At 37.6% G+C, this 19662-nt stretch overlaps 1 protein-coding gene across 1 annotated transcript in view; it reads right to left on the reverse strand.

The window, feature by feature from the left end:
- Positions 1-5952: 5952 nt before the first annotated feature.
- ACTR2 (actin related protein 2) overlaps positions 5953-19662 on the reverse strand; it is a 51971-nt gene continuing 38261 nt past the window's right edge. The window contains exons 7-9 of the mRNA XM_007476739.3: positions 17594-17739; positions 15127-15259; positions 5953-8928 (exon numbers count right to left, since the gene is read on the reverse strand). Of these exons, the coding sequence (XP_007476801.1) occupies positions 8758-8928; positions 15127-15259; positions 17594-17739 (450 nt within the window). The 3' untranslated portion in view covers positions 5953-8757. The remainder of the gene's footprint in view (positions 8929-15126; positions 15260-17593; positions 17740-19662) is intronic.

Raw genomic sequence — 19662 nt, forward strand, 5'->3', positions numbered from 1 at the left:
AATTCAACAGGATCAAATTAATGTTGTGGTAGACCTTTCCTTTAGAGTTTCCTGAAGTGAATGCTTAAATTCTCAACCTTTAGGTGGCATTAATGTCTTCTCATTTAAAAATTTATAATCAATCCATCTTTATGTACAGGAACATTTATAAATAACATCCTTACTGAGCTTTGGCTGATAAAATTTTGGATCTGGGGTGGTTTCTCAAGGAGAACAGAACACGACAGCCCTTTTCCTTCTTTTCAAAATACATATTCAATGCTTTGGGTCAAGTGCAAAATTTTGTTCTAACTGAAATTCTTTCTGAGATTGAGAAATGTGTCATATGTGATAGGACTAGTCCACCTCCCTTTCTTCACACCCCGCCTCCAGGGGTTCAGCCAGGATTTTTACTGGATTGAACCTGAGGCTGGGGCAAGGTTCAATCTGTCCCTCCCTAGCCACCTAAGGACTGGAAAGGCCCAGCCACAGAGGGTTGAGAGCCCTCAGATTTATGTGATCACACCCTGCCCACCTGACCAGGCTTTGCTTCCATAGGGCGCTAAAAGGGTCTAGGGAGCTGTGTGCGAGGGACTCCGCTACCCTGGGGTTGAGCAAAGCTCCTTTCCTTTGGTTAAGGGTGCAGTGACCTAGCATCTCTGCACCATTCAGCATTCTTGGGCTCCCACTTATCCCACCGTACCCTCCAACTTGTTCTACATTACCCCGTGCGAATTCCTCATCTTGAAAAAAATATTTGCAAAATGCCTCCCAGTCTACACAATGAGGAAGGAAATGGATTAGGTTTACATCTTTCTTTTCCTGAGGAGTAGGGAAGCATTCACACATTCCACTTAAATATGATTTTGCACCAACAACCCTGAGAACAAGATTCTCCGCAGTAACACATCTGTGTTTGGCCTCAGAATCAGAACTTGGTCAGAATCCTGCCTTAGATATGGACTGGCTACAGGACCTCGGGCAAATCCCTTGACCCAAGTCTCACCTTCCATTCCTACATCCTCATTTTATTTGCACAAGAACCATTATTCATTTAAATAAACTGTGAATTCATCGTATAAATTTTCAGTATATTTTAGCTCATGAAATAAGCGGGGGGTAGGGAAGCATTTAATGAATACAATCCTAAAACATGTAGTAGCCAAGTCCTAAAGATCTTCCTTCAGATACACCGGGGTCATCAAAGGGGTGTGAAATCACATCTTTTTTAATAAACATTTTTCATTAATATCTTTCTTTTCTTTTTAATAACATCTTATTTTCTCCCCAATTACATATAAAAATAAATGTATATATTTTACGTTGAGTTTCCAATTCTTTCCTTCCCCGAGATGGTAAACGGTCTGATTTAGATTTTATAGCTCAACGTTCCAACAATACCCAAGTGGGTTAGATGTATGTGTCTGTCTAGGGGGCGGGCAGTGTTGGCACGTCACTCAGTCTCAGCCTGTCGTCACAAGTGTAAAACGGGGCAACACCTACCTCACAGGACCGCCGTGAGAGCGTCACGGACGTCGCAGCCTTAAAAACCGTTGTAACTAGAAGAGCTTTTCCACCCAAGCCCTTGAGTCACTCTTGGACAGAATTCTTAAAACTACCCTTAGAGCCACTTCCTCCAGAAGGCTGTGAGCAGCACTTTCTTCCCTTGCACAAGGGCCGATGAACCAGATCCAGAGCATTAAGGACGGCTGGTGAGTGAACCCCGTTTGCTTTCTAAAGGGCCGCACGCCGAGTCCACGGTCATGCCACAAATTAAATCGTAAACAAGGATCAATCCTTGACGTTTCTAGTCCGTCAGTCTCGGACGCAGGCACCGAGCGTGGGCCTTGGCCGAGGTCTCGTCCCTTCGGCCCAGAGGCTGCGCCGACTACCGCTGGCCTTCTTTCCCCCTCCGTGCTGCCCTGTTTTCACTGTCGGTCCTGATGGAACGGAAGCTCCTTGGGAAGGGGGCTGGCCCACCTGGCTCTTTGGGTGTCCTCGTACTTAATAAACGCGTATTCATTTGAATGCACTTTGCTCCTTTTAGAGTAGTGTCTATTTGTTCCTTCGAAGGCTCTAGAATCAGAATGTTACATATTAACTGTTCTCTACTACAGTGGTATGAAATTTTTTAAATTGTAAAACCCTCACCTTCCTTTTTGGAATCAGTACTGTGTATTGGCTCCAAGGCAAGAGAACAGTAAGGACTAGGCCATGGGGGTCAAGTGACTTGCCCAGGGTCACACAGCTGGGAAGTGTCTGAAGCCACACTTGAACCCAGGACCTCCCATCTCTGGGCCTGGCTCTCCATACACGGAGTTAGCCAGCTGCTCCCTATCGTTGCAAAAAATTTGGGAGTCAAAGGAGTGGGGTTACAGGGTTCTGCATGAAGTAGGCGCTTAATAAAAGCCTGAAACATACTCTATTGGCAACATGCTACTCAGTTTCAGACAATACCTTGACTCTGTTGTATAAGTAAAACAGAACGATATTCCCCATAAACATACCCCGTGTAAAAAAGAGAACTGGCAATAGGGCACTGTGACAAAGACGTCATGGCGACCATGGGATGGAGTCCCATCCAAGCCCCCCCCCCCCCCCCGCTTCTATCCTGCTATTTTTCATGGCTTTGTCCCTTTCTACCAGCTAGAAATCCTTTTCTCCAACATTTATTATTGTGCATATAGCACTAAACTAATTATGGAGGATATGAAGTAAGAGGCAGACTGCTTTCCAGAAGTTTATTATCTAATGGGAGGAAAAAGATAAAATGCTATACAGAAGAATGACGCGAGTGTAAAGAAAGGTCTCGGGAAAATACTATGAAAAATCTGGGAGATCCTTCTCCCTTGGGGGATGGGAGAAGGGAGACTATCAGAGGCAGCTTCACGCAAGAAAAAATGGCACCTGACCTAGGATTTGAAGGAAAAAAGGGATTTCGACATAGAGAGGAGCAGACATTTCTGGCAGGAAAGGACAGACTAATAATCAGAAATCGGTTGTAGAACACGTAATAATGAACATCCAGATTGTGAAGGGCCTTTAAAATGCTAAAATGGGCCACAGGGAGCCACTGAAGATTATTCAGGCAAAAATGTTTAGAACGGAGAAGTCAAGTGGGCCAAGACTAGCTAGGAGCCGGAGACAATGTGACATCTACTTTAAAGGCAGAATTACTAAAATTTGACAACTGACTAGATGTGCGTAGTGGGGCAGAAGGAAAGGGAACAAGCACTCAAGTGCTTACTGCACGCTACGCATTGTACTAAATGCTTTACAAATATCTCATTTGACCCTAACAACAATCTTGGGTGGCAGATACTATTATCCTCATTGTATAGCTGAAGAAACTGAGGTAGACAGAAGTTAAGTGACCTCCCTAAGGTTACACAGCTTGGGAGTATCTGATGCTGAATTTGAACTCGCTGCACTACCTAGTCACATCTAAGGACAATCATGACTCTGAGGATTATGGTACCATCAGTAACAGAAAGGGATGGTAGGAGAAAGATGGGTTCAGTTTTGGACGTGTTAAGTTTGATATAATAGGTAGGTTAGCAGGATGCTTAAAAGTACTCAGTTTGGCAGGGTTGAAGAGTTGTGGGAAGTTGTGAGAAGCAAACTGGTGCATTTTTAGTGGAGCTCTCAATCAGTACAACCATTCTGGAAAGCAATTGGAACTTGTGCAAATAAAGGGCCTAAAATGTCCCCCACTTTTAGAGATTCTATTACTGGGCTTATAGCACCCCACAGAGGTTACTGATAAGAAAGTTTCCAATATATTCCAAAATAAAGTATGTGATATCAAAGGTGGGGAACAACACAAACACATCCACAAATTAGGGAATAGTTAAATAAATTTGGTACGTGAATATTACTGTATAGTAGAAAATAGCTAATATGATATACACAAAGCACAGAAAGATCAATATGAACTGAATCACAGTGAAATAAGTAGAGCCAAGAAAACAATATACACAGTGACTAAAGGTAAATAGAATAACCATATATACACACACAAAAATTATATAGAACAATGGCTCAAAAGAAGGGATATAAGAAAATACTCTCTACTTACTCGAGGTTGGAGATCCCCAACTATTTCACACTGTACATGTTTTCAGATTTTTTTTTTACAGTAATCGGTTATGTTAATTTTTCCTCTTGTCTTGAAAAAAATGATTTGGGATAGCTCTCTGGGAATGGGAGTGGAAACAGAGGAAAATGATGAATACGTAAGTCATAAGTGATGAAGACACAGATATGTAAAAGGAAATATGGCCATGGACAGACTCCTGGGAGAGAGAAACTACACAATTCTGATTTTAAGAAAGATGGGAAGATGAGAAATCAAAAAAGGCAGGTAAGGGATGGTCAGATCGATAGGAAAACCATAAGGACAGAATCCCAGGGTTTTGGAAAAGGAATGTCAAAAAAGAGTGGGTGGTTCACATTGTCAAATGACATAGGAGATCCAAAGTAATGAAGATAGGGGAAAAAACCTCTTAGATTTTAGAGAGGGTTGCTTTAGTATAATGGTGGGGATAGAAGAAAGATTGCACGGAGCTAAGTAGGTGGTGAGATAATGTAGGCAGAAGTATTGACTATTCTATCTCAAAACTTGCCAAAAAGGGTAAAGAGCTAAGATGACAGCTTCAGGAAATAGAAGGGTCAAGTAAGGTCCTCTAAGCATGAGAAAGACCTGAGAAAATATGCGACAGAGGTAGGGGTAGCAAGAAACTAAAGAGGCTCAAAAAAAGAGTGACAATGGGCCTCGGAGATGAGAGGGAAATTGGTATCGAGGATCCTGGTCATGGGTTAGCTTTAGTTGTCAGTATATTTCAACCTGTGAAACTAGAGGGAAGGGTGATGATGACGATGGAGAAAAGAGAAGCTGAAGTTTACCTAATATGACCTCAATCTAGACAATCAAGTAAGAGGCTGGAACTGCTGGGGGGGGGGGAGGGGCTTGAGAGTAACAGAGAAAGTGTAATATTAAGAAAGCACACTATTATGTCATTAAGAAATGAATAAAAGGACTTCCATGTAGGAGTGAGAGGCCTATTGATATTAGAGAGTGTACATCTGCTGCACTCAATTAGGACTTTGTGATTTGCTTGAGTAACCTAGGAATAAGAAAAGATACCACAGAATTCAACCAGAGTTGAGAAATATAGGACACAACATAAGGTCAAGGAATTCAAAGATGGAGAAGAGGGCATTATTGAAGTGGATAAACAAAACCTGTCTTCCGGAAGGAACCAGAAGGCCTTTATAGCAGACTTGGATTATGAAGCAATGTGAGGACTGCCAACAGTTAAATAGGAAGGAAAGGAAAAACAGATACTTTTACCAGGCCCTTTCTCTCAATCTCACTAAATTCTACAAGAGATAAATTGGGTGTCATGTTGCTGTTTGGTTCATACATGTATATTCAAGCTACTTGAGTAGTTCTCAATTCAGTATATTCTAATGCCTGAATTGTTAGGAACTTTATGAAAGCCACTAAGCTTTGAAAATATGTATGTTATCTATTAGGTATCAGTTCCAAGGCAGAGTGGCAAGGGCTAGGCAATGGGGGTTAAGTGACTTGCCCAGGGTCCCGCAGTTAAGAAGTGTCTCAGACCACATTTAAATCCAGGACCTCCTGTCTCTAAGGCCTGGCTTTCAATCCACTGAGCTACCCAGATGTCCCCCCTTTTTGATGTTCTTCACAGCCAGCCTTAGTTAAAAATTTCACTCAATAAAATTTTATAAGACAAAACTAATAAGTATACCAAAATAACAGTTTTGGTTTGGCCAAGTGTGAAAGTGGGAGTCACAGGAAATTTCAGTTTAGGCTTTTTCATAACATACTTTCTAGAGGTTGTCAAATGATGACATTCTAGCAAAACAGAACAAAACACGAATTTACAAAACATGAAAATGAGACAAAATGTAATCAGTTATCAAAAAGACTAAAACCAGACAAACTCTGAAAAATCTGATTTTATTTTTTAATAAAAAAGGCCTGTGCTCAAATTAAATTAAAAATTCTACTGAAATATCCATTGACAGTTTCTCAAATGGCTTTCCATATATTTTAACATTGCTCAGAACTATAATAATACTTCTGTATGGTTAGTTTATGTGGGTTAACATCCTAAATACCAAAGTTTGGTGCGGTTTTAAGGAGATAGATGTTTAAAAATAGGATGTAATCCTAAGAAACCCTTTAACTGTCAAAGCCATAAGCAAATTCTGGATAAAAAAATCAAATTAAAGCATCATAATTATAAATCTGGGCAACTGTAGTCTTTAGAAGACAAAACCAGTTCTCTTTCACATCAGTATTTTGTTTTAAGCTATGAGAGTACTGGGAAACTTCAGGGGGTGGGGGGGAGAACCATATCTGACACAATGAAAACAGCAATTAAACAAAGACACTCAAAAAGACATTTCTAAGTGTACTCAACCAACTAATGAGAATTAAATTTCAAAATGGGATTTTGGAATACATATGTGTATAAAGATGAAACACTAAGTATTATTTTAACTCAAAATATCAATGAAAAATTTCAATTCAAGGGAACAATTTTTTGAAGAATATTTTTTAAAAAAATTTTATTCCATGGATTGACTAATATTCAAAAGTCAGAAGTTATTCCATTTATGTTGAAGAGTTATTCTAGTATAACCAATACTTCTTCTAAATGTGGATCCTCTGATATGGCTAATAGCGCAAGAGTGCCCTCCTACCTCATGAAGTCCAAGTTTAGAAGACTTTAGGAATCCAAAATACCTCATATCAATACAAGATTTATTACCTATTGTTAATGTGAAGGTACTGAAAAGCACATCCAGCATGCCTGCAAATTTGTCTTTTTCCAAGTTAAGGGTAAATACAATCACCATTATCAAAATATTGGCTGCATGACTAACCTCTTTTTTGTACTTTATTTCATTTAAACAGAAGTTTTCATAAATATAGGACTAAAAAAGCTTCCTTTTTTTTAAAGACAAGAGAGGCAGTGTAAAATACAGGAGACTTAGCCTCAAAGCCAGGAAGCCTAGGGGTTCATGCCCTCCCTCTTGGCTGTTTAACTGGGGAAGTCCCTCAACCTTCCAATGCTCTAGGTAACTGCAGTAAGCTGCCATAGGTAGTAGAGTGGGGCTCCTGACCGAGAGAGTTCCTCAGACAAAGAATCATAGGTCCAGTTCCCTTTTATCTCCTTTCTTTAGACATCACTGTTAGCGAACAAATGCTTCTGGAGAAGGCTCTTGGTCTTCGAAAATCCTCATTTTTAACTCAAAGTAATATAATCTCATCACTTTATTCAACAGATTTGGAAAGAACTTCATCTGCATGATATTATTTGATAGTTCCAATAAATACTAAGAACCACTATGTAGTTTTACACAAATGACATAGCATAGGCAAGAGCCTACTATGTATTTACATAAAACAGCAAATCTTTCAAGCATAAAAAGTGGAAGAGTTAGCAGCTACAATTATGTTTTTTAATAGTTACATTTTTAATCTTGATTTTTCTTTTGTAAACAACATTTCAAACAACTGATTTTCACCCTGCCCCCTTCCAGGTATCAAAACAAGACAAGCAAAAATGACTTGTGAGTGAATATTTATCAACTGGCAACCAGTCCCATAATCCAATGTTATTTTTTAATACAAGTAGAGGTATCTCTTCTTAATTACTACCAGTGACTATATCTCGTCGTTTTATTTAAATAAGTACTGGTCAGTTACAGGAAATCTCCACTATTTAAGAACCGTACTTGGCACTAGGTTACTGCCATTGCAAAATTTTAATATAAGCGCTTCAGAAATAAACAAAAGCACTTTCAAAAATTATCAATTTTACAATTCAGTTTTTAAAGTAATGTTTTTCTCTGTACTTAGAATTACTAAAAGCTTCTCTCAACTGAGAAATTCTAGGGAACCAGTCCCAGGATGATGAAGGTTTGGAGTTGTTTTTAATTTTTTTTTAAGCGAAGGTTAAACCATATGGAAATGGATTAAATATTATTTTATCCTTGCTTTTTGTATCACATGGAAATGTATACCAAAATTAAAAAAGAAAACCTACAAAATAAAAAGTAATGTAAATAAAGTTCACCCTATATAATCACAGAAAAGATACACAGCTCAAAAATCAAAATAAAACACCTCTCAACTTATTTCCAACCCCATCCCCAATAACTCTTGGAGGAAGGGGGGCGGAGAGAACTTTAACATTTTAGTTCAGAACCAGATATTTCCCCAAGACATTCACATGGAAGGCTTTAAGGTATTTATAGTAGCAGTGACAGCTTAAAGCTCCACAGTATGGAAGAAAGGCTACAAAGGGTGCAAAGGTAACTCCCCAACAAAAGGAATAGGCTATAAAAGCTGCAGTAAAAGTTTTTCTTATGCTAAGAAAGGCAAACCACCTGGTGTGCTAAAGACAAAAGCTAGCAGCATTATAGCAGTAAACTGAAAATAAAAAAGCCTACAGGAATTATTCAGATGCCTAAAGAGAAAGAACAATGCAGCAGACAGGCCCCTTAAGCAGTCAGTTTTGTTTGTAGGGAAGTGGTCAAATTAAATAGTCAAATTTAGCCACATTTACCAATGTTTTAACAAAGCTTCCCAGAGAAATCAGAACAAAACTGGACCTTTTGAGTCAAAGGGCACAAAGAGGCCTTTTCCATGTCATGTAGCTGAATAAGTTCAAAGATTGGCAATAAAGAGAAAAAAGAAAGAAAGCTTTAAAGATGTGATGGGAACAAGCTTGGAGTTTATCGAACAGTCACACCAAGCTTCTCCAGCACACGAACACCCTTTTCCTGGTATTCTTGTCTGGTCATCCAAAAGTTGTCTTTGTCTTTCATGATGTCTGCCAGAACTGCACCACCCAGAAACACCATGTGCTTTCGGCGAGGCGGGTCCTCAATGCGTATCTTAAATTTCTAAAATGGGGAGAGAAACAAAACGAATATCATAAATTATAGGGAATCTGCCATCTAAATGAAGTAGGAATAGCCAGCCTGGAGAAGGGAAGATTTCAGGGACAACAATGATTACCTTCAAGTATAGAGAAAAGGAAAAAAATCAAGCTTGTTTGAGGATTGTGAGAAAAGAGGGACAGGGAGACATTACAAGAGAGGCAGACTGAGGTTTTTAATGAGGATTAAATTCCTAACAATTAAATTAAACATCTACCCAATACAATGCGATTGAACCATTTATTCAGTGCCTCTTAGATATATAAATCAGCAGAATGGGCTGCCTTGGAAAAGTAGTAGGTTCCTCTACTAAAGAGGTCTTCAAAGACAAGATGACCACTCATCAGTGTCCCTTGTTAGTGACACTTGCTAGTTTTTTGTATACATGTAAGTTGGACTAGTTGATCTGAGATTCTTGATTTTTAAAAAACCCAAATTCTATTTTCTACAGAATCAAAAGTAAAATGTTATGTTCTTAAGAGAAATAGATTTAGTTCATTTTTAAAAAAAATATGGGCCACTAAACAGCAAATTCTAGATGCATGTAGGTGGTACAGTGCACAGATCTCTGGGCCCAGAGTCAGGAATTTATTGTAATCCAGTCATTTCAATCATATCCCACTCTTTGTGACCCCACTTGGAGTTTTCATGGCAAAGATATTACAGTCAGAAATACCTGTGTTCAAATCTGGCCTCAAATATTCACTAGCTGTGTGATCCTGGGGGAATCACTTAACCACTGTTTGCCTCAGTTTCCACATTTGTAAATTAGAGTTAATAATAGTCCCTCCCTACCTTAGAGGGGTCTCATAGGGATCAAATAAGACAATAATTGTAAAGTGTTCTGTATACAAGTACCCAACATAGAAAGAATTCTATAAATGTTGGCTATTATTATTTTTAATTCAAATTTTAAATGCTCATGAAAAAATAAATGAAACACTGAAAAACAAACACTTTTTGTACTATCTAAAATAAAATGGTATACTCACAACCAGCATTTGGAAAACCTTTTCAATTTATTCATTTTGTCACACATATTGAATAGTGAATTTTAATTCAATATGGTACATAAACAAAAAGGAAAAGGAAACCAGTGAACAATATTTAAAATACTTAATTTAATCAAAACAATTTGGTAAAAGTGATCTATTGTAAGTTAGCAAGGAGGAAAGCATAATCAACAAGTATTTAACTACCTAGGTAAGGCACTATGCTAAGCACAGGGGTTAAAAAGGCAGGATTAAAACAACTGAAAACTGTCTTTTAAAAAAAGAATTTCATTTGAGAAGTAATTTATTATTCTCCTTCCTCACTCATTTTTTACCCATATCTTATAGCATATTAGTACATAGCCTCAATTAGCAAAATTATTTTTCATTTGCTTCATGTTTTATCTAATTTATTTACATATATTAATTTTAAATTGCATCACAGTACTGCATAAATTGCCTTAATAAAGAACAGTTTAATTAGCAATTACCAAAATACTGGCTATTTAGGTTTTCTTAAGATATTTTTGCATTGAGTTAAATGATATGGCTACTTTTTTTGTTGTTCAACCCTTACCTTCTGCCAAGACAGAAAAGCAGTAAGGGAATAGGCAAGTGCAGTTAAATAACTTGTCCAAGGTCACATAGCTAGAAAGTGTCCGAGGCCAAATCTTAACCCTGGTTCTCTTGACTCCAGGCCTAGTGCTCTATCTATGCTACCTAACTGCTACTGATAAGGCTTTTATAATTTTCACTGTATAATACTAGATTTCTTTACAAAAAACAAAGTTGACCAATATGTAGATCTTGCTATGGGAGAATTTTGTTAAGTTTTGTAATTTTTGACAACTTACAAGTTATTTAATGGAATCTCAAAATTAGTTTAGTCTGCATTCTTTATGAGTTTGAACTGATTATTTATGATATATAAATTATTAATATTTGTTTACTATTTATCCAATGGGGACCAGGTGTTATCCTGTACAGAAGCTTCCCTAAACTACTTTGTATTTGTATTTATTTCCTATATATATATTCCATAAATGTTTTGTGTTTGGGCAGGAAGGCAGTGTGTCAAGCCTGGAGTCAGGAAGGTCAGAGTTTAAATTTTGCCTTACTCTTCCTAGCTGTGTGACTTTGGGCAAGTCACTTAACCTGCTTGCCTCAGTTTCCTTAACTGTTAAAAATGGAGTCAATAGCAGCACTTACCTTGCAGGGGTATGGAGAGGATCATATGAGAATAAATGTATAGAAGTGTTTGAGACAGTACAGGGCACATAACAGAGGCTATATGAATGTTAGCTATGATGACAATAATGTGCTAAGAAGTAAGCAAGAGGAAAGCTAGGCTGATCTGAAGATTGATCATATTAGTGGAGATAAAGGAATAATTGCAATATCTACCTTTCCAGTCTTATTATATACTGTTCCTTTTCCTAACTAAAGAGGTTTTCTCATTCCTTTCCTTCAAAGCACCATTTTCTACATGTGAAGTCTTTACTAATCTCACTTCCCTCAGAGGTTCTTCAGCTTGGGATCTTGGTTTTTTGGTCTGTTTAATATTCTGATGATAATTGTAGCTAATATTTATACAACACTTGTTTTAAAAAGAGCTTAAAATGAGAATGAGTTGAAGTGAGAGAGAACAAAAGCTGGGAATGGATAGTCAAGACAAGTAAAGAAATAACAAGAGTACTTGGCTCTCCCAGGTGAGATAAAGGCGCCTGGCCCAATGGAGCATCATCTAAGGGACTCAAAGGCCTGGCAGATATGCCTGATAAGCCAATGGAGACCTGAATGAAGGAAGCAGGGACATCCTTATTCATTCTTCAGTCCTTTCTACCTTGTGGAACCAAGGAAACAAATGGTGATAGAAGTGACTGGCACCTGGAAGATCTCCTTTTGAGTAAGCATTTTTAAAGAGTTTTCCCTGATTTACTCTCCTTGATGGTGTTTCTCAAGTTTTTGTTTATGTGGACACCTTCATGGAAAATATGCCCAGCATTAAAATGTAATTGAAAGTCAATAAGTGATAGAGGAACTGGGTTTGTAGAATAAAGAACTTAACCTAATAATTATTCTAAGATTCCATCTTTAATAAATATAATTTTTATTAAGTATCAATCAGTCTAGTACTATACCTAAGGCTATGAAAGATTCAGGCTCATTTTATTGGAAAGTTGGAAAAGATGGCCTCAAAGGTCCTTTTTTCCTCCCCAATAGAAAAGACAGCAGAAGGAGCACTGGGTTTGTAGTTAGAAGACATGGGCTCAAATCCTGCCTTGGTGAATTTACTTTATGTATAGGCAAGTCTCTTTGGGCTTCAATTTCCTCATTTGTAAAATAATAGTTGGAAAAGATAGTCTCAAGGGTCCTTTTCTATCTAATTGAGAAAAAGAAAAATTACCAAATTACTGGACAGCAAATAAGTATATAATGAAGTGCTAGATGGGGCAAAAGAGACTATGCCACAGGAATTATTTCACTGTCCTATTTTTATTATCTTGTGTTTATTATTATATTTGTCAAACTTTTAAGTTCTCATCCTTTTTAACCTCTCTGCAATATTTAACATTGTAGCCCATCCCCTGCTTCCAACGCTTCTATTCAGTGAGCCTGCAGTCCACTGGATCAGTTTATAACTTTCTAACTATACCAAATCTGGCTGGTCCTCCTATATTATCCCTTTAAGTATAGGTACATTTTATAAGTAACTTCATCTTCTCTTTATATCAGGTGTTCTTAACCTTTTTTATATCATAAACATTTCTAGAAGTATGATGAAACCTGTGGACCCCTCCTCAGAATTTTTAAAAAATGAATACAATAATAAAATTACACAGGAAGCCAATTACATTGGAATACAATCAAAAATTTTCAAAAACAAGGTCATGGACCCCACATTAAGAGCCCCTTCTCTATATTCTTACTTATATTCCTACTATTAGGAACTTTCACTTAGGACTATAAAAAACCTCAGAAATAGTCTAACAGATGAGGGGAAGGAACTGAGACTCAGAGAGGTTAAAGTGGTCTGCCCAATGTCAGCTCACAGTGGACAAAGTGTTGGACCTGAAGTTAGGATGCAAATCCAATCTCAAACATAGCTACGTGATCCTGGTTTAGTCATTTCACCTCCATGTGCCTCAGTTTCCTCAAATGAAAAATGGGGATAATAGTAGCACTTATTTCCCAGTGTTGAGAGGATTAAATAAAATATCATCTGTAAAAGCACACACACAATGTCTAGTGTATTGTAGATACTTAATGAATGACTATTTCCTTCTTCCCTTTAAACATTAAATGACTAATATGTGTAAGGTGCCTTCTGTCCTAGGAACTGAGAGAAGATAAAAGAAATGAAATAAAATTCTTGTCCTCAAAGGCAGCATACAATCCAACAGGGAAAAAAATAGATAACCTAAGTATGAAATACACTTTCTAGTGTAAACTAGGATAAGTTATGAAAAAGAGGTATAGGCAAAGTATTTTTAAAGTACAGAAGAAAACATTAAATTCTGGCCAAGGGAGCATTAAAAAAGAATTGATACTAAAGCAGGCCCTGAAAAATGAACAGAGTATTAACAAACATGTGTTAGGCAGAAAGACAAAGAAGTGAGAACAAAATTACAGAGAAATGTTGAAAGTGCTGGAGGAAATCCTGTAGTCCAGTTGGGCTGGAACATGAAATACATGAAAGAGCCTAGATATGATCCCAAAGCCACATTGGATCAGATTATGGACCAATTAAAAATACCAAGCTTAAGAATTTTCTTTTTTTAATTCAGTAGACAAGGAAACAAAAAGGGGTTGTTTTCAGAGGTGGAATGGCATGATTGATTTTTAGAATATTACAATGGCTATGATTCTAAGAGGATGAGATTAGAGGCCAGAAAACTGGTGGAAAAGTTATTGTAACTAATAGTTAGAAAAATTAATGAAGGTCTAACTTAAGAGTGATATCAATGGGAAGTGTAAGAAGGCAATGGATGGGAGCAATACTATAGAAAGAAACTCTATAGGACTTGACAACTAATTGAGTATAAGGAATAAGGGAGAGCAAAGAGTCAAAAATTACTCAGGATTGTCAAGCCTGTTGATTGGGGGAAGTATAATGCCATTAATTAGGGGGAGGGAAATTAAATAAGCATCTATATAATACCTACTATGTGTCATTTACTGTGCTGGGGACCTTTTCTCCTCCTTAAAAAGTTGTCTTCTGTCTTAGATCAATACAGTGTATTGGTTCTAAGGCAGAAGAATGGTAATGGGGGTTAATTTGCCCCGAGTCCCACAATTAGCAAATGTCCAAGGCTAGATTTGAACCCAAGATTTCCCATATTTAGGCCTGGCTCTCAATTCACTGAGCTGCTCCCCCCCCACCCCATGTCAGGCACTTTTTACAACTATTATCTCATTTGATCCGCATAACAATACTGAAAATTAAGTACTGGTATTATCCCCATTTTACAGTTAAGGAAACCAAGGCTAAGAGAGGTTAAATGACTTGCCCAGGATCAGACTGCTAATAAGAACCTGAGACTGGATTTAAACTCTGGTATTCCTGACTCCAGGCTCTGCAATCTGTCCAATGTCACCTAGCTGCCTCAGAAATGTGGTGGTAAAAAGGTTTTTTGGGGGAGATACTGAGTTGGTTTTAGGATATACAAGTTTAAATAGGGGAGGGGGTGATCAATGAGAAGAGAAATTGGGGGAGGGATATGAATTTATAAACTTTTAACACTTGTTTTGGAAAGATAACAAAATTCTTAAGAACAGTAAATTTCTTCTATCCCTTCCCTTCCCCTCCCCTCCCCTCCCCAGTGTCTAATTTGGTACATCAAGTAGGTGCTTAGAGAGAAGCAGAGCAGGGAAGGAAAGATTTAATCACTTCAGTTGGAGATTTGGTTATGAAAAATAAAATCAGAAAAGTTCATTCTCAGAGTCACCACATGATTGTAGGCCAGCCCCTGAAGCCTACCTGAAAGAGACAGTCCTGTTTGGTCATTCCAAGATACAAGGGAAAAAAACTCAGCCCAGCTAGCCCAGAACCAGATCTGCAAGCTTAGAACCAATGGTTTAAAGACCGGACTCCTTGCTCCCTCTAGTGGCTATCAGGGCTCTTAATCTACTTCCTCTGATTCTCTCAGCTGGGTAGCTTGATTCTTACCGAAAGTTTTTCCACGTCTCCCTTTAAGACTCGTTCTAGGTAAAGTTGCTTAAGTTCGCGTTCCAAACGAGATGGCAGCCCTGGGTACATGGTGGATCCTCCAGAAAGCACGATGTGCTTATAAAATTCGGATCTAGAGAAGATAAATCAGGTCATAGACTTAAGAGTTGGAAAAGACATGAGGGAAATCACCCATTCCTCCAACCCTCTCATTTTATAAATGAGGGAAGAGAAGAGAAACTGAGAAGCAAAATGATTTCTCCAGTGATGGAAATGGGACCAACACTCAGATTTCTAGTCACCAGTCCAATGTTCTCTTCAGTGCCTTCAAAATGCATTAGTTTTGGATATGCAATGTACTGCAATGACTTATCTGGTATTCTTAGGGAGATTATCTATTCAGATTGCCTCCTTTGACAGATATTAAAATGGAGGTCTTGAGATCAAAAGCCTCATCTGAGATCACACTGGTACATAGCCAAGTCAGAGCCTGAAAGCTAGAAGGGCCATTAGAGGTCATCATCCAATCCCATCATTTTACAGGTAAGGAAACTGAAGGGAAGTGCTTTGCTCTGAGGTCAATGAGAGCCTCTCCAACAAGAGCCAGAAGGTGAGCCAGTGCTGGCTCTTCTGTCCCACGCTGCCAGGTCAAGTTTACCTGGTAAGTAACAGTATCTTCCCTTACAATGCCCTCCCTCCCATCACCCCCCCCCCCCCAAATTCCACTGACACTGAAACCAGTGCTTTCAGTTCGGAATCTGGAAAGCTTGGAGTCGTGGCCCCTCAGGAGTCACTGGGCCCTGGCCTGGCCTTGGGCAACATCACCAGCCCCACTCTTGCATGACTGGTAGGATGCCACCACCATGTCCATGTGAAAGAGCTGGATTTCCAGGCTGCTTCTGCCCTCTCAATCCCAGTTTACTAGGCTGTGCTTCTGCCCAATAACACCTGATAGAGTGGAGATTCAAAGCCAAATTCCAGCTTAGTGTCCAGTACAGAGAAGGTGCTTCATCAAATTGCTCTTTCCATCTTCTCACATACTGCCTGATCAGAACCATTCCTGATTTTGCTTTTAATGTGGTGGTTTCACCTAGATAATCCCACTTAAGCCCCTGTTGTCATCAATATTGCATGGAAAAACACCACTAGTCACAAATAAACATATCCTAATGCTGTTAGTGGACCACAAGTCTCTCAGCTGTATGCCCAAATAATGGCCTCCAGTAAGAGGTATGTTACTCTTTGTACTGGTAAGAGGGAATATATTTGGAGTTATAAAGATTAAACGTATGGAAGTATATAAATATTGTGTATTCAGGTATATTTTTGTATGTATGATGAAAGTATTATCACCCTCAAATGTAAAGCTCCTTTGGGTAAAGCATTATTGGCTCCAATTATGCTCTGAATACTACAGTTTTTAATGAAAAAAAAAAGCCAGTCATAAGTAATGGGAAGCAAGTTGGCACAGTGGAAAGAGCACTGGTTCTGGAGTCAGAGGAGCCGAGTTCAAACTCCCCTTCTCACACTACTTTTGACAAATCACAACCTTCTCAGGCCTCAATTTCTTCATTTGTAAAATGAAGGGTTGAAAATTTCAGAGGAGCAATGATGAAATATGCAACCCACCTTCCTCAGAGAAGAGTCAGACAGACTCAAAACGAAGTATATGATATACATTTTCAGATATGGCCATGGGGGGGGGGGTTAGGGGGGAGAGTAGAAAGCAAAGGTAAGCTAGGGAGAATTGCCAAAAAAAAAGAGAGGAAGATAAAAGGACATGGAAGTATATTTTAAAAACCCTACAGAAAAGGTAAAAAATAATGAGGTAAGAATAATTTTGAAGTTACCTGTTAAATTTATTCTTTATAAAAAAGAAAAGCAAGCCCTATAATAATATATTATATTATTATATAATGGAATAAAGATCCAGTTTCATTCACAATGCTCTTTTTATGTTCTATTTTGTATATGGAAATACTCATTTGATGTGTGTAAAGTTCAGAATTTTTTAAAAACAGTTTGGATGAGATGGTCTGAGGTCCTTTCCACCCCTATTTCTATGATCCTACGGAATTGAATAGATATTATATCAACTGAGATAAAACAATCCCTGCCAAAAATATTTAGCATAATTAGAAAGTATCAGAGGGGCATCTGACAGTCTTTGACTCAGCTTGCTATATGGCAAGACCCTCCTAAAATATATGTCCTGTTTTAATTTATACTCATTAATATCTCTTTCTCCAATTACTTTTAACAAAAACTGGGCATATCACTTAAATCAGGGTCAACTACTATATTCTTTAAAAAGTGGTTTTTAACCTACTATAACGGATTACTTTTATATTTGAAGTTCACAGAAATGATTTTCATGTACTTACCAATTAACTGAAAGCTCAACTAATTATTTACAATATACCCATTTCTAAAAGGTTGCATGAAAACATGAATCATCCTAACCTACCTGGTGTCAATATCAGCAGCCTGGATTGTGTTAAAGAGCAGTTCAGCAACACCCACTCCTTCCACGTTGATCAAATGAGGCTGAAATAAAGCTTCAGGTGCTTCAAATCTCTCTCCACCAACTTTGATAATTCGGCCATCTGGGAGCTAAAAACATAAGACGATGTATTTAACAAGAATTCATGGCCATTGTGGCCAAAAGTAGAACTGGTTTTCCATTATCACAAAGCATGTATCTAGAAAAGAGGTAGTGTGCTTAAGTAGAAAGAACAATGGAAAAAAAAGTTCAAGAATATCTCTTATCACTCGAGTGATTGGGCAAGTCATACACATCTAAGTCTTTTCCCTCATCTATAAAATGCAGGTCAATCAATAAGCATTTATTAAGCTCTTCCTACACGCCAGGAACTGTGCAAGGCTCTGAGGATCAAAAACAAAGGTAAGACTGTTTCTGTCCTCAAAGAGTATCTACTGGAGGATGGGAGGAGGATAAAGCCTATTCTCAGATATATAAATACAAAAATAAATAGAGGTGCATTAACAACTGAGGGAATTTTTTTTTTTAAAGACAGCACTTGAGCTAAGCCTTGAAGGAAGTTAGATTTTCCAAAAGGTAGTGAGGTGTGAGAGCATTCTAGATATGGGGGGACAATTTGACTAAGGGTGTATCTGGATAGAGTTCATAATAGGGAATGATAAATTGTCAACTTGGAAAGATACACTGAAGCCAGATTGTAGATGTCAAACAATATGGTATAATGTAGAGAACACACTCTAGAGTTCAACTGAGTGGATCTGCATTCAAAATCCTGCTTCTGATGCTTATTTATGTGTGACCCTAGTCAAGTCACTTCACTGCCCTAAGTAGGACTCAATTTTTTCATCTATAAAATGGGAATTGGACTAGAAGACCTCTGAGATCTTCTCAAGTGTAAGCACTCTGGGCCTAAGACCCAGGCCTGGAGCTTAGCAGAGAGAAGTGAGATGAATCTGGGAGTTGAATCTACAGAGATCCTATATGAATGTATCCACTCTCAGAGTCCTTTTCTAAGTAAGAGAAAATACATAAAATGTAGTTCCAAGCTGGATTTTCATTTTGTAGACAAGGTAAGGGAGGTAAAGGATTTGTTATTTACCAAAGGTCAGCTAACTAGTTATGGATAAGCTAAGTGTTCAACAGCCTAACATCCTTTTCTTTCAGACTACTAGCTTTTCTAATAAAGAATATTGTTTTACTGACTTGGTGTATTTTACTAATTTTTATACAAGCTAACAGTGTTTATGTTTTGCTTTAAATGCGGACATTAAAACTAAATTATGACTTCTTTTCCAGAGAAGAGTTGAGAAAATGCACTTCTTTCCCTCTTTGCACAAGGAGGAACTCTTGTGTCTAGCTTAAGAACTATAAGCTAGTCAGAACTCATAGATAATGCAAACACTGTCAAATATAGATGATATGTGGGTTGTTTTCATTGCACCTTTTTCCCCCTAAAAGCAGTAAGAAAACTCTTTAAGTGGGAATATATTTGGAAATAAGTATATTAAAAAAAAGATTGTCATTTAAGATAAAAAAATTTTTTTAAATTTACTTATAAGCTTAAAATTTTTGAATTATCATCAATTTTTTTAGGTATGTGATTTTGTGGAGCAAATACTTACATCATAACAAGTTTATATTTAAATGAGAAATGCTGAATACTACAATTACATTGTTTGGCAGTCTGAATTACAAGCCAAACATGTGCACTGGTATGTTGGTATTTGATGTATTTCTTCACAAGATCCTAAAATGAATTATGGCATTTAATCACAGTTGCTTTAAAATTTTTGACATATTAATTATATTTAGCACCTCCCCAATTGATTCTGTTATAAAATTAGTTCCCATGATAGAAATAACTCATCTAACACTATTGCATTTGTTGACTAACCAGATTTTAATTAGTATCTAATAAAAGTACATTCAATTCTACTGTAACATTTGTTTTAAAAACACAAATTTGTCCAACACAGGAAAAAATTAAGCCTAAAATAAATTTCAAGTTTACTTAGGATGACTTAGTTGGGAGA

This window comes from Monodelphis domestica, chromosome 1 (assembly GCF_027887165.1).
Source record: "Monodelphis domestica isolate mMonDom1 chromosome 1, mMonDom1.pri, whole genome shotgun sequence".
NCBI classification, from domain to species: domain Eukaryota; kingdom Metazoa; phylum Chordata; class Mammalia; order Didelphimorphia; family Didelphidae; genus Monodelphis; species Monodelphis domestica.